Raw genomic sequence first — 16,639 nt, forward strand, 5'->3', positions numbered from 1 at the left:
GGACGGGCCACCATTTACCACGCAGGACAAATGCTCTTTTATTTGACCACAACTTTCGCTGATGAGAATCTCTTGCTGAATTCCATGGGTAGAGGAGGGGCGGGGGCCTTGATGATGAGTCCTCTTTTGAGAGAAGCCTTTGGGGCAGAGGACGCAGTCATAAACTGTTATGCTTTTATGGTGCGACCCAAAAACACTTTTCGGGCATGAGTCAGAGTCTCGGGACGATTCCTCCAGTGCCCCTGATATCTTCTGTGATAGTTACGCACATGGAAGACAGGAACAGGAAAAGGAGCAAGAGCCCTCGACAATGGAAACAGGGAAGGAGCTCGAGGAACGCCCGCTGATAAGAGCATAGAGCAACATTTCCGATGAGGCCTTCGTCGTCGCCGTTGTCATCTCGCATCTGAACATATTATATGCATGTGTGTAAAGTCAGAATCGGTAGTGAATCAGGGGAAAGTGGCCTCAGATTGAGTCAGTCGCAGCGTGTATAGCAACTTGAGGAGACCCTTTACAAGCTGATTTCACGAATCTAATAAAAAGGCGATCTCGTAAGTCACTGCTTACTCTTTCTAAACGGATCACAATTTTTTGGAAACCATTCCATTTAAATGTGTCTCACCTTGACTTCTACCTAACGAGGAAGTGAACTAAACAATTCGTTACAGTCTGCGAATTGGCAGCCACTTCCTCGCCAATTGAGCCGATCAAGCAGGCACCCAAAAGAGGTATTCTCATTGAAGTGGTAGAAAGAGAGGGAGAGAGCAGCGGTGGCCGTGCGTGCAATAGAGACGGCAGGCGTGTAAAATATTTTTATTGCACCTTCCTTTTATGATGGCACTTCCGGCTGCGATAACCGACGTCGTCGCCGGCAGTTCAGCGTCATCGTCATCGTTATCCACTCGAGATCTTTTGACGCACCGTGGAAGCCGTTGACAGGACCAAGGAGGCAAGAGAGACAGCCTCTGTGGGCCTGAAAGAGACCGAAGGAGGCCTAATGGGCGGGTTCGACAGAGACAGACAAGCCCTGGCAATTAGCCCGGACTTTGGCGTGTGCTGTATCTGCATCTCTACCTGCATCTGAATGGAATCCGACTTCGGCCCTCCCACATGGCTCCTTGGTGGCGTCACTTGCTCATTTGCTGACTGGCGACTGGACGAGAAACGTTTAATGTTTTACAAGCCACTTTCCAGCACAATTTGCGTACGGCGACGGACAGGGACAAAGCGAATGGTACAGGCACTGACAGGGCGAAAGAAAAAAGACGGCGGCGGCGTTGTCTTAATATCGGTTATAGGATCATTGACACTCTCGTCAACGTCGCGCCCCCGTCTCAAAAAGTATCGAACGGTGTCTTGGGCATCAGTGTTGCCAATCTGGACTTGGCTAAAATATTTTACGCGCTACGCAAGTCATACGAATTCCGAAAACAGGAAAATCTAAAATTTTTATTTAAATTATTTTACCACAAATAAAATATCGTAAAATATCCTAATGGATTTTATCATAGTGTAGTATACTACCAACTTCTTGGCTAATTTAGCCACCTCTGTTGGCCTGTTGGCAATCCGTAGGCCAAAAAGGGACGCCGACCGCGACTTGGCCGACGATTCTGGTTTTATGGCATTTCGGCATGACTTTCGCCTTCCCATTCAAATGCGAGCGACTCTCTTTTGGGTAAAATCGAAAATGAGTCGAGCTGCCTGCGGGCTTTGTTTTGCTGGTTTTAACGACGTCAACTTGACGCCGAACTAATTGATGCGATAACTCGTGTTTATCACTCACTTACCCGAGAAACCGAGCCTCAAGTCGAGCCAGTATTCAAAACAGGGCGGCGCTGTCGATAGCGTAGAAATATTTTTGAAAGAGCGGCGACAACGACCAAGGAACGTTTCCATTTCCACTCGTTATCGCCCGCCATGCATTTCTGCTGCCGCTTTATCCAATATTTTAATCTCGCACTTACCAACGGATGACTGAGAAGCCGAAGTCACAGTCGAAACTCCCAGATAAGGAGTTTTACGACGGCCCAAAAGGGAAGTACTGCAGGGTGGGGCGTTCGTGGTCTATAAGCAGTCAGCCAGAGAGGGGCAGGGAGTTGCCAGTTGCCAGTGGCACCCGCATAGAGGCGGCTTCCTGATGCATTAAGCATATTTTATGACCACTTAGCGAACTCGAAACATGGACTCGAACTCTGAAGCGGTGGAGTAGCCTCCACCCAGTAGGGCCCAGAAAGGAGGTCAATAAAGCAAGTCACTCAGGGGCATAAATACGCGTCTTTAGATGAAGATCGGGTACTAGGAAACAAAGGAACCTGACAATAAAAGATTGATGATCTGTAATCTGTAATAATGAGTCACATGCAATGAGTCACATTGTTTTAATAATTAATAATTCTGCATCCTGAAATGACCAAATAAAATTACCACAAAAATACTTAACTTAAGTTGAGATACTTCCATAATATTTAAAATCATCGAGTATAGCTCTTAACCCAGTGCTGAGGGCTTCTATATGTAATCCTGTTCCATTCACCTACTAGGAGTTCTGTCTGTTTACCAGAGATAATAACTCAAACTTCAGTCTGGCTCCCAGTTGAGTTCTTAAACGCGATTCACAGAAATATACTCGCACTTCGGGCTCCACCCAAGCCATGATTTTGAATTGTGCGGTGGCGGTACAGATACGCGGTATGAAATTTAAATCACTTTGATTGATTGCTAGATTAGCCCAAAAAGGGAAACAGAAAGGGACAGAGAGAGAGGGCTGGGGGACTGAGATAAGTGCACGAGGGGAGGAGTGGGTGGCTTTGGGGTCGGCGGTTTGGCTCGCACCTTGGCTTATGTTAATTGATTTAATTTCGCTACAATGAAGTCATCGCTTATCTGCCAGACTTCATAAATATGCAGGCTCCAAGGGTGAATTAAAAGTGGGGAGGAAATGGGAAGCGAAACTGTCAGCAGCTCAGCACCTGCTGTGTGGGAGAGAGACAGCAGACGACGAGGCGAAAGGGACGGACAGAGCCAGCTCAAGGTTGAACAATTTTTGGTTTTTTCGGTGGAAATGAGTTGAGCAACTCCATTGATTATATAACACCGATCCCCAACCTCTTTTCCGCTTATAGTAATGTGCGAGTTTCGAGTTACAACATCAACATTTTATGCACAGAGAGAAATATTTTCTAAAACATTTTCCAAAGTTTTTGCGTTGAAAATATGACGAACTTGCTTTACTTAGAAAATATTCAATTTTTCGCATGCCGTTGATAACCTAGTTTATATCAAGTATTGTAACTACATGTGACTTAAGCAATTATATTTATTTCTCTGCACAGGGACTGTTCCCCAAAAACATGAGGGGTGATGAAGATGGGGAAGGGAAAAACGCAGACGAAAAAACAAAACTTAAGTAGATTTATTTCATGATAAATGTTTTTTCACAACAACAACAAATGCTGCCTGTGCTAATCTTAACGATGCATCTACCCGAAAAGCGAACGAAATGAAATAAAGCGGCGGACAGCGAAAGAGAGACGGAGATATACGCCTAGAGAGAGACGGCAATAGAGCCAGGCTTCAGAGTAGAAGTAGAAATAACCCCAAAAATAAGCAACAACTGTGTGTGCTGCTTTTGCCTTTTATCAGCGTGAGGATCTCTTATCAACTCGCTTGCATCTGCGCTCTCAGCGGACTGTTTTTTTGTTGTTCCGTATGTGTGTGTGTGCGAGTGTGTGGAAGGGGGCATCGAGGTCAGAGGAAGCGGCGGGTGAGCGGGGGAGTGCCTCCAAGTGCTGCGTCATTTGGAATTGCAGAAAACACACTGAAACATAAATGGGGATGCAATAGGGAAATATCAATATTGAGAGAATAGTTTTATTTGCCATATATTATATTACTTAAAATGGTAAATATTGATTTAGTTTGCAATGCGGTATTTTACTTACTCGGCTACAGCTATAATTATTGTTGCTTTGTATTTTGAGCATATTTTCTTGAAAACGTTTTTCGACATAGTGCAATCAGCAGACGTTAATCTGTCGCATTTGTTCATATTTATGTCAATAAATGAGCACGTAACAACAATGTTACACATAGATACAGACGCACACAGAGGCAAGCGTGTGTACCGACTTGTAGCAACATAATTGCAAAACAATTGCTTCTGCCAGAGCCAAAAAGAGATGGCAAAGCGGGCGAAAAGAGAGAGCAAGAGCTGGCAGTTCATCACCCCAACAACAACAACCAACATCAACCAGCAGCAACATCAACAGCAACGCAAAACAACCGCAGCGGTCGCATTTATCAAAAACCTTTTGCAGATATTCACGCATGAAGTGTTTATCGCTGCATAAGCTAAAAGCACAAAAAAAAAAATAAAAACACCCACAAACTGCTGAAAATTTAATCTAACACATAAGCTGGCAAGAAAGGCTAAAGTTGATGATGCAGAGAGTAACGAAACCTAGATACCCTGTTCAAGTGAAAGCCGAGTGCCCTGACACTCATTTATAAAGCATAGTTAAATATTAAATGAACTATTTATCCTATTGATCCGACCATATGCGTCCATGGGGAGTATCTTTTGGGTATCTAGGGTATTACAAAGACGTATCGAATGCCTTGAGCACCGGGACTAGCCGAAGGGGGTTGCAAGAGAGTTAGCGGCAAGCGGCACGTTTAATGAATCTAATTAAAAGTCAACAATGGCAAACGAGATAATCGTCGCAAAGGCAGCCAACAGACAACAACAAAATCCGCAGGGGGAGGGTGATGGGTTGGTTTTTCGTGGATATACCCCAATACATATGCATGTGTATATGTACATAGCCATGACGCTAGGCCACAACGCATGCGCAACATGCTGGCAACAGCTGATTACAGAGAGCAAAATGAGAGAGAGCGGATGAGAAGGAGATTGTTATCGCTGGGAAAGAAGAAAACATTTTTTTTGCATCTGCAAAGTTGCCAGGGAAATGGAAATAAACCAAACGCCGATAGGAATCAGAGGCGGAGGTCGGTTGAGATGTAGATGGGGAGTGCCAGGAAGGAGCGAGAGAAAGAGTAGCAAAAGCAACATAAAAATAGATCTTGGTCGGGCGATAAGCTCGGAAGGAAAACCAAACCGAGAAAACGCCGAACAAAAGCCCCGAGAGCCAAAAGCTGCAGAATGATGATGGAGAGTTGATGGAGATGCAGATAGAAATGGCCATGTGGATGCGGCTGGAGGAGGTGAATGATAACCGATGGGGAGACCTGTGCGAGATCTCACTGTACCAAAAAAGAAACGCTTCAATTTTAGAATGCACAACTCAAGTAAAAGTGTTGATCAGGCCGCAATTTAAGTGTAATTTAATTTTATTAATTTGTTCGTTACTTACAAAGGAATATTTATTTATTTATAGTACCCTTACATACGCACCCCATTTCGCTCGGTGCATTCAGATACAGATACAGAGATACAATTAAACACAAAACGCTTATCACTAAGCAATAATCAGAATTCCATTAGCCGTAGACGCGATATCGCTGAAAAGCATCTCCCTCGCGCACAGACCCACACAAGCACACCCTCTCGGAAAGTATCTTTGTATCTGTATCTGCTGCGCTCGGTGTTGGGTGTTCGGTGCCTCAGTGTTTGTGTATCCGTTCGCTGCTGGTTGGCTGGTTGGTTGGTTGGTTTTGGTTCTGTTTCTGTTTCTGCGATGTTATCTAAGCGCAGAGCTCGCCGCGCTGCGCTCCTTATCAGTGCTTTATCAGTTTTTGTTTCGAATAATTCCGAGGCGAGCGAAGGAAGTCGACCGCAGCAGAGAGTCTCGGCTAAGAGGTCTCGTCTTGTCCCCGCTCCGGCACAATATCTTATTTCAGTTGGCAGCGGACCGACCGACGAGCGAGAGAGTTTCTCGGCTGCTGATACGAATTCCAGTCCGAGTCCCGGTGCCAGTTCGAATCCCAAAGATAAACAACTTTTGGCCCGGCGTCCCGGCATCAACAAACATCAGCTGTGCTGCGTCGTCATCGCATCGCCACTCGGTTTGACTCGCTCGGTATCTGTATCGGTTGTATCTGTATCTCACAGCGGCGCACGAAAATTTCATTACTCACCGCCGCACTCAGCCGGTCGGTCCGAGTCTCAGTTTGCTGTGAAACGCGGAGCAAGCAGCAACCACGAGCGGTACGCGGTACTCAAAATCGTCAGCGGTCGAGGGATTGAGAGCTACAATACGATACCGCACGTTCGTCATAACGAGAATTTGAATAATTGTATTACAGTGGGTAGTGAGTCAAAGAGAATTCCCACGGGAAGTGACAACAAAATTGCCGCTTAAGTACGGCCCAAACCGAAAGATAGAAATGTGCAAGTGACAAAGTGAAGGAGCCACCAGTAAACCTGGATTATTTGCCAAGTGGATTACAATACACATATAGGGAAAACAATGCTTAGCAGCAATACAAGAGGTGAGAAATATTCGAACATAGTTTTCCAAGGCACAAAATATGCTTGAAGTTCTAATAATAAGAAAACAAACTAGCATTCGACTTTTTACAACTATATTTCTGCGTATTTGATTTAGATGTAAACAAATTATTCATTCAATTTGGAATGTTTGTATATTTAAGTAATATTAAATTTGAGATCTAATGCGAATGTATCATTTGTTATTAATGAAATTAAGCGAATATTGCAACATATATTGATAAACACACTTTGAACTCCAATCTGGCATCTGTAAATGAAAACCAGAGAAGCAATTATTTTTCAATGCGTAAATACTTAGACAATTTACTCGCGATGATGCCAATTACAATCATGAACTCAAAATATTTGCAAAGTTATGAGTGGTGCTATTATAAGATTTTCATTTAAGCCACGTTTAGCCGGTCGCGCTCAATTTCGTAGAGGCTCGAATCAACCTGCACGTCATGTGTGGGAGGATTACAAAAACTGAAAATCCCGCCAATTGCCATCGAAGCCAGCCTTTGGATCCAGCCAGCGAAGGGAACCGAAAGTGAGGGGGGGAATGAGGGGATGAGGGGACGTGGGTCCATTCCCGCCTGTCCGACTTGTCCGACACTGTAGTCCAAGTCCAAGTCCGCATTTCGCGTCCATGGCAGCCAGCTTTCAGTTGCTTATCAGTCGCCTATCTGCGCTGTGTGGCTTCACATTCATTCCACGGCCTCAGTTTGGCCCGGCTCATATGTATCTGCATCTGTGAGTACGAGTATCTGTGTGTGCTGCGCTATCTACGATCTGCGGCGAGCGAAGTAGAGGAAGAGGCAGAGCAGAGGAGCTGAATTAAAACGAAGGAATTCTGCGGATTGTTGTTATTATTGTTATTATAATTCCTTGAAGTGAATAATCAGCGAAATATAATCAAAAATGAGAAAAACAACACAAAGCGGAGTGCGATGTGCAGGGAGGGGGTACTCCGTACTGGGTACTCTGGGTACTGTAGTTTAATCGAGTGGAGTGAAGGCTTGGACACCGGCCTCGCAACGAACCAGCCAACTACTGTGCGTAGTAAACTCAACTGAGCCAACAGAAAAAGATGCAAAGATACTGGGCAAAACAGAGAATGGGTGGACAAAAGCAAACAATGCGGCCCTCGCAGCAATTATTATCGCTTTTAAAGTAAAGCCATTTGGCTGGAACAATCTGCGATATATATCTGCAACTATTAGTCCGGACTATGAATAAAGTTCAAACCCTGTATATTCACTATCACTTATTACATTTTTACTATCATAGTGTTGGGTATTCGCTTCAAACTGCCACTTAGGTATATAAGCTACAACTTAAAAGTATTTTGACATGAACAAGCAAACCTCGTTATCACTTCCAACTAACGTCAATCTCTGCTTTCAGGTGATTGTTCCGATACCGCAGAAGAGATGACCGTCGACAGCAGAGGTAAGGCGACTTTAGATATAAATGTATGCAAAGGAAAATCCTCCTCAAAGTAGGGCACATCCTGCCGCCTGTCCGTTGTCCGTTGTCCTTTTGTCCGCCCTTCAATCCGCGATAAGTTTGCAGCTTAAACGAAATGGGCGAACGCCAAAAAATAAATTCTTATCTGTTCGACTGCAGGAAACAGGCGAGTGTGGCCATCCCTTTCTGTCTATGGCTGTCTCCCTCTGGCAGACATAACCCGTTAATGCCCAATAATAAATAATAAATCCCGATGTGTGTAGACCCAGTAATTTCAACCCATCCCTGGCATTGACTGCTGGCTGCTGATACTCTGCCAATAAAAATTTAATCCAGAAAAAGATGAAGACGAGAGCTCTCTAATTTAATACAATTTTTATCAGTGCAGTGGCACTGTTTCCATTCCCCTTGGCCTCCTGCGGTTTTTCTGATTCTGACACCTCAGACCCTGTGAACCCGTTCGTGAAAGGATGCGGGGGGGTTAGTCACAACCCTCGTTTCAGTCCCTTCGATGGACTGCAGGAAATGACAACGGGTCGGGTCTGCCTCTCGCTCGCACTTATTATTTGTAACCCCCTGGCCAACCAACCCATCCCCTCGGGCTGAATTTTGACTTCACTCCGACATCATTGGCATCAATTTCATATCACTTCATAATCATCAGCAATGTCAACGTCATTGAGACGATGTCTCTGACCCGGCCACCACAACCCTTCTGAGCTGGCCAGGAGCGGTCTGTCGCTTAGCTCTCCGAATTGAATGTTTTCAGTTGATAAAGGATGGTAATAAACCCCGAGGATTATCGCCAAGTGGATGGGAGTTTATGGGAATTTATCTGTACAGCTCTAGTTTACCATTACTTTTAACCCCGATTATTAGATTATTAGGTGTGTTTAGGGCTAACTTAATTAATATTCCGTGACGAAGTCTCACAAGGGATCTCTATTATTTTCCAATAATAAGTGAATAAAGTTGTACGAGTGTATCCTCTTTTTGCGTCCAACCTCTAACAATGAATTTCCAGATTATCCCATAATACATTGGACAGTTAAATCCGTTATCTAAAACCTAAACTCCGCTCCTGCGCTTTTTGGCTCGACATTCCGCACCATTTCGCTGCCATCTCGAGCATTCATCATTAATAATCCCCCGAAACTGGCGGCAATTGGAGCAGGGCATCCTCCCTCTCCCCAGCTTCCACCTTCCGTTGCCCCTCAAAATCTCAGCCCTTCCACGTGGCGCTTTTTGTGCTGCGTCAGTGAAAGATTTCCAGCAAACGAACACGGGACCACCAAGGCCAGATGGCACCCGGTGGCGGGGAGCACTCGAGTGGCCAGTGGGCGTAACAGTTCGCCTAAAAAGTGGGCGTTTGTCTGGGCTAATCTTTATCTGGCTGTTGACACTCCATGGCGACGCCGAGCGACCGAAGAGCCGAGTTGGCCAGTCAGCCAACAACATGGTGGGGAGAAGCGTGTGGTATTCCTTTGGCATGCCCTCCTCCCAGAATTCCTACTTTTTTGGCCAATGATTGGGATTGCCGCACTTTCTAATCGGCTAGTTGGGTTAGTTGAATTAGTGGCTGTGGCCACTTTCGAGATTCTCAAGAAAAATCCTTAAAAATATCGATACTAAGTATGCAAATTAATGGGATAAAATACTTCATGAGCTTGAAGAGTATATGGTTGACAAGTATCAAGTATCAATCAGCTATTTTTATGGAAGATCTTTGCTGTAGGGTATTTCACATTCTGTATGACCCTGCCTTGTGTCTTGCTGGTTTTTCTGAGTCCGCCCCTCTTGATGTTTGTTTGTTTGTGGTCGCTTTTGCTGCTGTTTGAACGCCCCCCTCTCTTCGCATTTCTTCCTCACTTGCTGGTGAATCTGGTGTATATATATGGTGTATCTGGCGATGATGATGATGACGTTGCTCACTTTTGGCGCTCTTCAGTTGTTGTTGCTCCTGTGCAATGTACTGTAAGCGCATCTCCCTGGCCCCGTATGTGTGTGTGCTCGTATCTGTGTATCTGTGAGCGCCTGTCTGTGTGTTTGGTTTTTATCTATGAAATTCATGAATGCTTCGGCTTATCTTGCAGAATTGCATACTTGCAGCCCAGGCTCTCCCCCTTTTGGCCTGGCTTTTTGGTTGGCTGCTCCTCTGTAGTGTGCAGTGTGTTGTCTGCTGTTGGCTGGCTTCTAATGGCGCTAAGTGGTGACCCCCTCGCTGCCCACTCCAACCACCCCAATCCTCTCTAATGGCATTTTATCTATGGCATAATTTTTTATTATGTCTCCCTCTGTGGCCGCGCTGCTGGCTTAATGACAATCCAGCCAAACCGAACCGAAACGAGCCACACACAGACAGCGAGTCAAATTGTTAGATAGCTTTTCGGCATGTAATTAATCATTTGACAAGGTTCAAGCTTCGCGGTGCGAGACGCAAGGTTTCCCTATCTCCATTTTTTGGGGCTCTTGTTTATGCGGGAAGCATTGCAATTGCTGCGGGCCAAAAGCGAGTGCAACAACAAAAACATCGACAGCAGCGGTAATCGAAAAAAAAACCATTACACGGCGCTCGGCCTTATCAGCTGCGTTCCATCAACACACAGCCCTTACCCCTTACTTGAGCCCGCTTTCTTTATCCTTGCCAGGGAATATCAAGCATACGACATGTGGGCTGCCGTAAGTGCACTATAAAACAGTGAAAAAAGTTCATGTTTGGTGCTTACTATTTCCCCGACTTATGAGGGGAAATATAAAGCTTTGAATGGCATTTTTCGATCCATAAAATTGTGGTGTCGGGATTTCAGAGAGCCAAATACATTTTATACTATTTTAACAATAAATTACCACCAGAAGAGGTTCCCTTTCGGTTGCGATGAAATATTGAGAGGAAAAGAAAGAGCACACTTAGAGAAAAGATCTTGTAATAACTAGTAAAGTTATGCTATTCATATTAACATTTGCACGTTTGGAAATAATTTCTTTGCCAACTCCAATTTGCTGTCCGATGGGGAACCTCATTATTATTCTATAGCATTTTCAAATAATTTTCTGATGTTTTTTTCCGTTGTGTGTGTGGATAGCTAAAATAGCAGCCTCGTAATCCTTTTTGCGGCGTGGCATTTATGAAATGTATTTCCACCTTATCGCTGGCCACAGATCGCAGCTGGTGGTCCTGCCGCTGCTCCTGTTGCCTACATCCCCCCATGACCCTTGGCCCTGGGATTCAGATGATGATGATGATGATGAGTTCGACTTGGGGGCTTTGGTCATAAAATGCTCGCATCAAGTCGAAGGAATGTCCTTTCTGCCTTGTCCTTGCGGTTGCGCAGACAAAGGAGTCGGCAAACGGAGGAACAAGGACCAGGGGTTGGTCTCACTTTTTGCGGTGGCCATAACACCAAGCGCAATCCTTTGGATAAATTTTCTTATCTTTGCCGACCAGACGACGATATTATTTTTAATACAACAACCGAAATTTGTATGTTTGTGTGCGAGGGTGGCTCGTAAATGTGCGTGTGTGATTTATGCAGTAATTTTTTTTATATATATAGCAAGCATTACAAAGCTCTTTATCATTCGGCCAAAAATAAAGAATTCTGTGGAAACGAATTCTGTGCCCCAATAAAATTTGAATTTCGCTTGGGGACGAGCTCTAATGGCTTGACCGTCGCTTTAGGAGCAACCTCAAGACTTATGGGGATTGTGTTTCCCCTTATGTTTAAAGTCTTTTCTACAGTTTCTACAAAACTGGACTGATTTTCTTTCAGATAACACAAAGCTACTAAATTATTTAAATATTATATGTAGCATATGGCTTTACATTTACATCAGCTAACTTCTTTTAAATCTTTCATACATAAGTACTCTTCTGCCGGTTAGCTTTCATTTAACAATTTAACCACGGGCAAGTTAATCTTTGCCGTTGTACTTTTAGATCGCTCTAACCACTTAAATCGATTTAGGTCTTTATTGAGAAATCACATTGAGCAGGGACACACATCTGTCAATCAATTAGCTGCATGTCAGCACGCCGTCTTTTCATCCTGTGAATTCCTTTTCTTTTGCTCGTCATCTGAGTTGGACTTGGATTTCCATTAACCCCTTTCACCAGCCACCCCCTGATATTTTCCCACACGCTCATGGCTGTTTGTATTTGGCTTTTAGCCGTTTTCCGACTGCTAAACTAACGCTCGAATGACCCTTGTCATTGATGTTGATGATGCTGATTGCTATTGCTATTGCCTTTACTTTTTCCCGCTGTTTCCGATGACTGCTTATTTGTACAAATCCAGTGCGAAATTCAATCAGCAAGCGAAGCGCATAAATCGAATGGAAGCCAAATCTAAGGGATTTGTCAAGTCAGTGCTGTGTGCGCGATATTGGCTACTGAATGTCGATTTTAAGGTAGGGAAAATCCCCAAAATCAGGCTTAAGTTTTAAAAACAATTTCGGAGCTCATTACAAGCTGTTAGCAGGCACTTGCTTCCATCATCTCCAAGTTCCCGCTGTGGGTGCTCCCAGCATTTATGGCTTATTTGCTGCCTGTCACTCACTTGGCTACCTCCCATCCGGCACTTCTCCGCACTGCAGCCTACTCCGACCTACCCAACTCACCCAACCAGTGGTGCCCCCAAAAGAGCAGCCCTCCGATCATCCCATCCTCATCCTCAACCTCCAGCCCTGAGCCCTGGGCCTTCGTGTTGGCCTGGCTACCATTCTGCCTCCTTTCGGCTCCATTCCCCAGCTCAAAGCCTGCGCCACACAGACGCACACACTTTTTTCGGGGCCTAATTGGTAGGTAATGATGTGTCTGACTCGCCGCTTTGTTAGTCAGTCCAGGCGGTGCACTGCACAAATCGATTCTGCAATCGCCTACCAACAAAGTTTTTTGTTTATTTCTGTACTTTAAGTCAGTGCGAGATGGGCTTAGATCAGCTAACGTACTAAAAACTGCTTCACTCATGCTAAACATTGCGAATATTGTTTGCATCAACGCCCAATTTCTCCATGTGTACAATCAGGTTGCGTGCCCTTTGCTGCGCTGCCAAACGGGCTGGCAGTTAAACTCCGCCAGGGACTGGAAGCGGGCACCCGACTTGGAATTGAAGTTGGACTTCTTGGACTCCTTGGCGGCCTCCGGCTTTGTAGTTGGCTAACTGCCTGTTGTTGCTGTTGTCGCTGACTGCGCGCATCTTGTTAGCAAGTCGCCCCCTTTTCTCCGCCCCTCCCCATCGGCGACTCGTGCTGTGGGGTCCTTTACTTTGCCTCCTTTTCAGTTTGTGAACTGGCCGTGCTCCCCTCTTTTTGGGAATTCCATTCCCATTCACACAGCTTGCGGGCAATTTTCGCGCCTCTTTAATTTACTGCTGAAAAACCCTAGTGCTCCGTTTTGTTGCTGTTGTCGTGATTGCTTGATGAACACATCAAAAGTCATCAGCACAGGATGAAAAAAAGAACGGAGCAATGAAGTCAACACAATGCCAGACACGATTTTGGACTTGCCACGCCCCGCCGCCCCCTGCTGCTATCACGAACTGCACAGCAGTAACAGTAAAAGTAAAACAGTCGAAAGAAACAAGCTGTTGCCGTCGTGTCTATAAGGGAAAATGGCCCGAATGGAAATGGAGTCGCAGGCGGGGGAACAGGAACATCACAATTGAATTGTGACTTCTTGGGGCAGTTGTCAGTGCTTGATTGATCTGCAGAAAGCGTGATTTGTTTACAGCAATTGCGAATGTTGCAGCGGTGGCATGTTGTTGCTGGTCGAAGTTCAGCCGATGTTGCTGCTGCTGTTGCTGCTGCTACCAATCCCACTATCGACCGATGGTAATCGAAGAAAGCGACATTTATGCAAATGCCAGGTTGTTTAATAAACGCAAATTATGAGCCCGGCAGCAAAATGTTGCAGCAACAGTCGATGGCAGATTAGCGACATTCATACTTGCACTTGGGTCAATTTAAATTTGTGCAACAGTGGCAGCACGGCACGGCAGCAACTCCTTGCCGCAGCAGCACATGAGATTGTGGGAGCAACAGGCAGCATTATTGTGTTCGGCCAAGATCGCAATTGATCAGTGTGTTGGTGTTGCAGTTGCAGTTGCAGTCGCTGTTGCTGTTGCTGCCCGACGACAGCGGTTGCTGCTGTGCTGGTGCTAATGCTAGTGCTTGTGCTTGTGCTTGTGGTTGTGCTTGTGTTGCTGCTGCTGATCAAGCGATCAAGCACCGCAGCCAGAAACAATCGGCGCTGAGCGTGCTCACACGAAATTTTCAAGTACTGCGACAATTTCCATGCCCCCAGCCGCTGCCTTGTTATCAGCGCGCCATGCAACAGCAACAGCGACTGCAGCACAGGCAAGAGCAGCAACACATCTCAACAGTTGCATCAATTGCTCAACATTGAACTCTGGGCATGGGCCCAGACGATCACCCCTCCCGGGGAGCCCCGTCGGCCGCCCCTGCCCCAGGACCTTGTATCATTTGCACGTTTTTTAATTAAGACATCAAAAAGAGACTTTGACTTGGGCGATTTCAAGGAATTGCCTGCCGTCTGTCTTTGTCTGTGGCTTGTGTTTCGGTTTCTATAGATCGAAGATATAGTACCACATGGGTTGGACTACAAAAACAGTTGAGGTGCACATGATAGAACTGCAGAGTAAAGTTTGGGAACACCAATTGGTTGGTATAGGGTATGATGGTGCTTTGATACCTTACAATAACATACTTGACTGGGTAATAAACAAGCTTAGGACCTTGAAAGCCTATTATTTTGACCACAAGTGTATGCATTCTCCCACTCCCACAACTGCAAGCTCCTAATCTGATCCCTCCCGTGACATCAGCAACTTGAGTTGAACCAAATGAACTAAATTAGTTTCGCTCGGAAAAGGAACTTCTGTCCGAAGCCTGTTGGCTTGAATTGGGCGATAATGCGACGAGAGGAGCAGAAGAGTGCAGCAGCCAAAGGTTGAAGAGGAACCAAAATTGCTTATCCCCGGATCAAAGGAATTTTACTCTCCGGGTTCCCATAGAGACAACCGAAAGAGGTGCTGACTGCAGGAACAGAGCCAGGAATCGAAGTTGAAGCTGGCGGAAAAGAGCAGTGGATTCGGCGAGCAAATCACGAATAGCTTGGGAGCCCCCAAGATATGAGAATGTTGATTATTTACACGGACACACGGCGCAAGAACAGATCGGCTAAGACTTCTCCGCCTCATTTCTTCCTACTGGCCAAGTGTGAAGTGAAATGAAATTTGCGAACTTTGCGCTCTTTGCATTCGTTTCCCGGCCGCAGAGGGGCCTTCTTTTCCTTGATTAATAACAATTGATAAGCGCGGAGTTGGCCCAGAGCCCTGGCTGCATCCCCGAGCTGCTGATGGCGTTGATTGCCCGTGCCAAGTCCCGTAGTCCCAGGTCCACCGTCCGCGGTCTGCAGTCCACTTGGAATCGCAGCCTCGGCCCGGAAACCCAAGGCAAGGTGGCAAAATTTTCGCGCGAAAATGAAGATTTCTCTTATCACAATTGGCAGCTGCAGACGTTTCCCCCATTGCTTTTTTCATTTTGGGCTCCTCACTCACGTTTTTCAATTTCTGTTCTCCCCCCAAAAAATCCCGATCATCGATAGCGACTGCAGAAATTTGTTTAATTATACTCCATTGGGGGTTTCGGAGACAGTAGTTCCCGCTCATTTCGTCTGACTAATGAGTAAGTGGAGCCGCCAGGCAGAAAACGTTTTAAAAATCAGAGAGTACCATTGGCAGTGGCCCAGGTTTAAATCCCAAGCACTACTAATACGCCCACGTACTTAGTTGCATCCAGCGACCTCTAAGTGCTGACCCAGCCAGACGCACTGGCGACTTGCTCCCGAGATCCTAGGCACCTTTGATTCGTTCCCTCGTTGGCCACCAGATCTTCGGAAAGATCTACCAGGGATTGCCAGTTTCGTTTTCGGGTTAACTGACCCCGAAACGATTAGCAGCGACGGCGGTCCGCGGGTTGAAAGCCAGCGACAAATGAACAAAGGGTCGATCCTGGGGATCTGCTCCTTCATTTGGCTCCCCTCCACCTCTTTTCCTGGCCGAGATCGGGACCTGGGCCAAATTGTTCGATTGTTTATGGCTGCCAACAACGCCCACCGAGTGAAGTTGCCAAGTGAGAAACCAGCAACAATCATCTGGCGGCTGATAAAGTGCCAGGTATCCCCGGCCCACATGCACCACCTTCCCTCACCCTTCCTCCCTGTATGTTTTTGTTGTGTCGCTTATCGGCGAGGATCGATCGCAGCTCCAGCAAGAAGAAGAGAAGAGAGACCTGACGCTGAAGACGGCGGCGAGCTGATTTAACAAATTGATAAACAATTGTTGGCGTTGGCCGCAGGGGGGAGATGCGCGGAGATGCCCGGGGAATCCCCCCTCGCCTTCCACACAAAAGGTGTGTGGGGCGGCGTAACGTTACGAAATGGCTAAACAAACGATCGCCCGATCGCAATTTCAGCGAAGACGGCTTGTTCCCAGATCCCAAATCGATTTCGTATGCGAATGCGAATGCGTAGCCTTGAAATTCCGTGCACTTGGGCATACAACTGTGAAAGGTCTACCATACTAAAATAGTATTGTTATAATATATAACAATATATATATATATAATTTTGCCGAACTAATATAAAAAGTCATACACATTCCAAATAGAAAAATACTATGTGTATTTCTC

At 45.8% G+C, this 16,639-nt stretch overlaps 1 protein-coding gene across 3 annotated transcripts in view; it reads left to right on the top strand.

Moving 5' to 3' along the window:
* LOC6730468 (zinc finger protein ush) overlaps positions 1-16,639 on the top strand; it is a 65,703-nt gene that overhangs the window by 42,859 nt on the left and 6,205 nt on the right. For 2 of the 3 annotated variants that reach the window (XM_039290996.1, XM_039290993.2), the window contains one exon: positions 7,868-7,912. In XM_039290996.1, coding sequence (XP_039146930.1) covers positions 7,894-7,912 — 19 coding nt within the window. In that variant the 5' untranslated portion in view covers positions 7,868-7,893. Of the gene's footprint in view, positions 1-5,745; positions 6,460-7,867; positions 7,913-16,639 lie in introns of those variants that run through there. The other variant, XM_039290994.2, reaches the window with a different exon arrangement.

Source organism: Drosophila simulans, chromosome 2L, assembly GCF_016746395.2.
Source record: "Drosophila simulans strain w501 chromosome 2L, Prin_Dsim_3.1, whole genome shotgun sequence".
NCBI lineage: Eukaryota > Metazoa > Arthropoda > Insecta > Diptera > Drosophilidae > Drosophila > Drosophila simulans.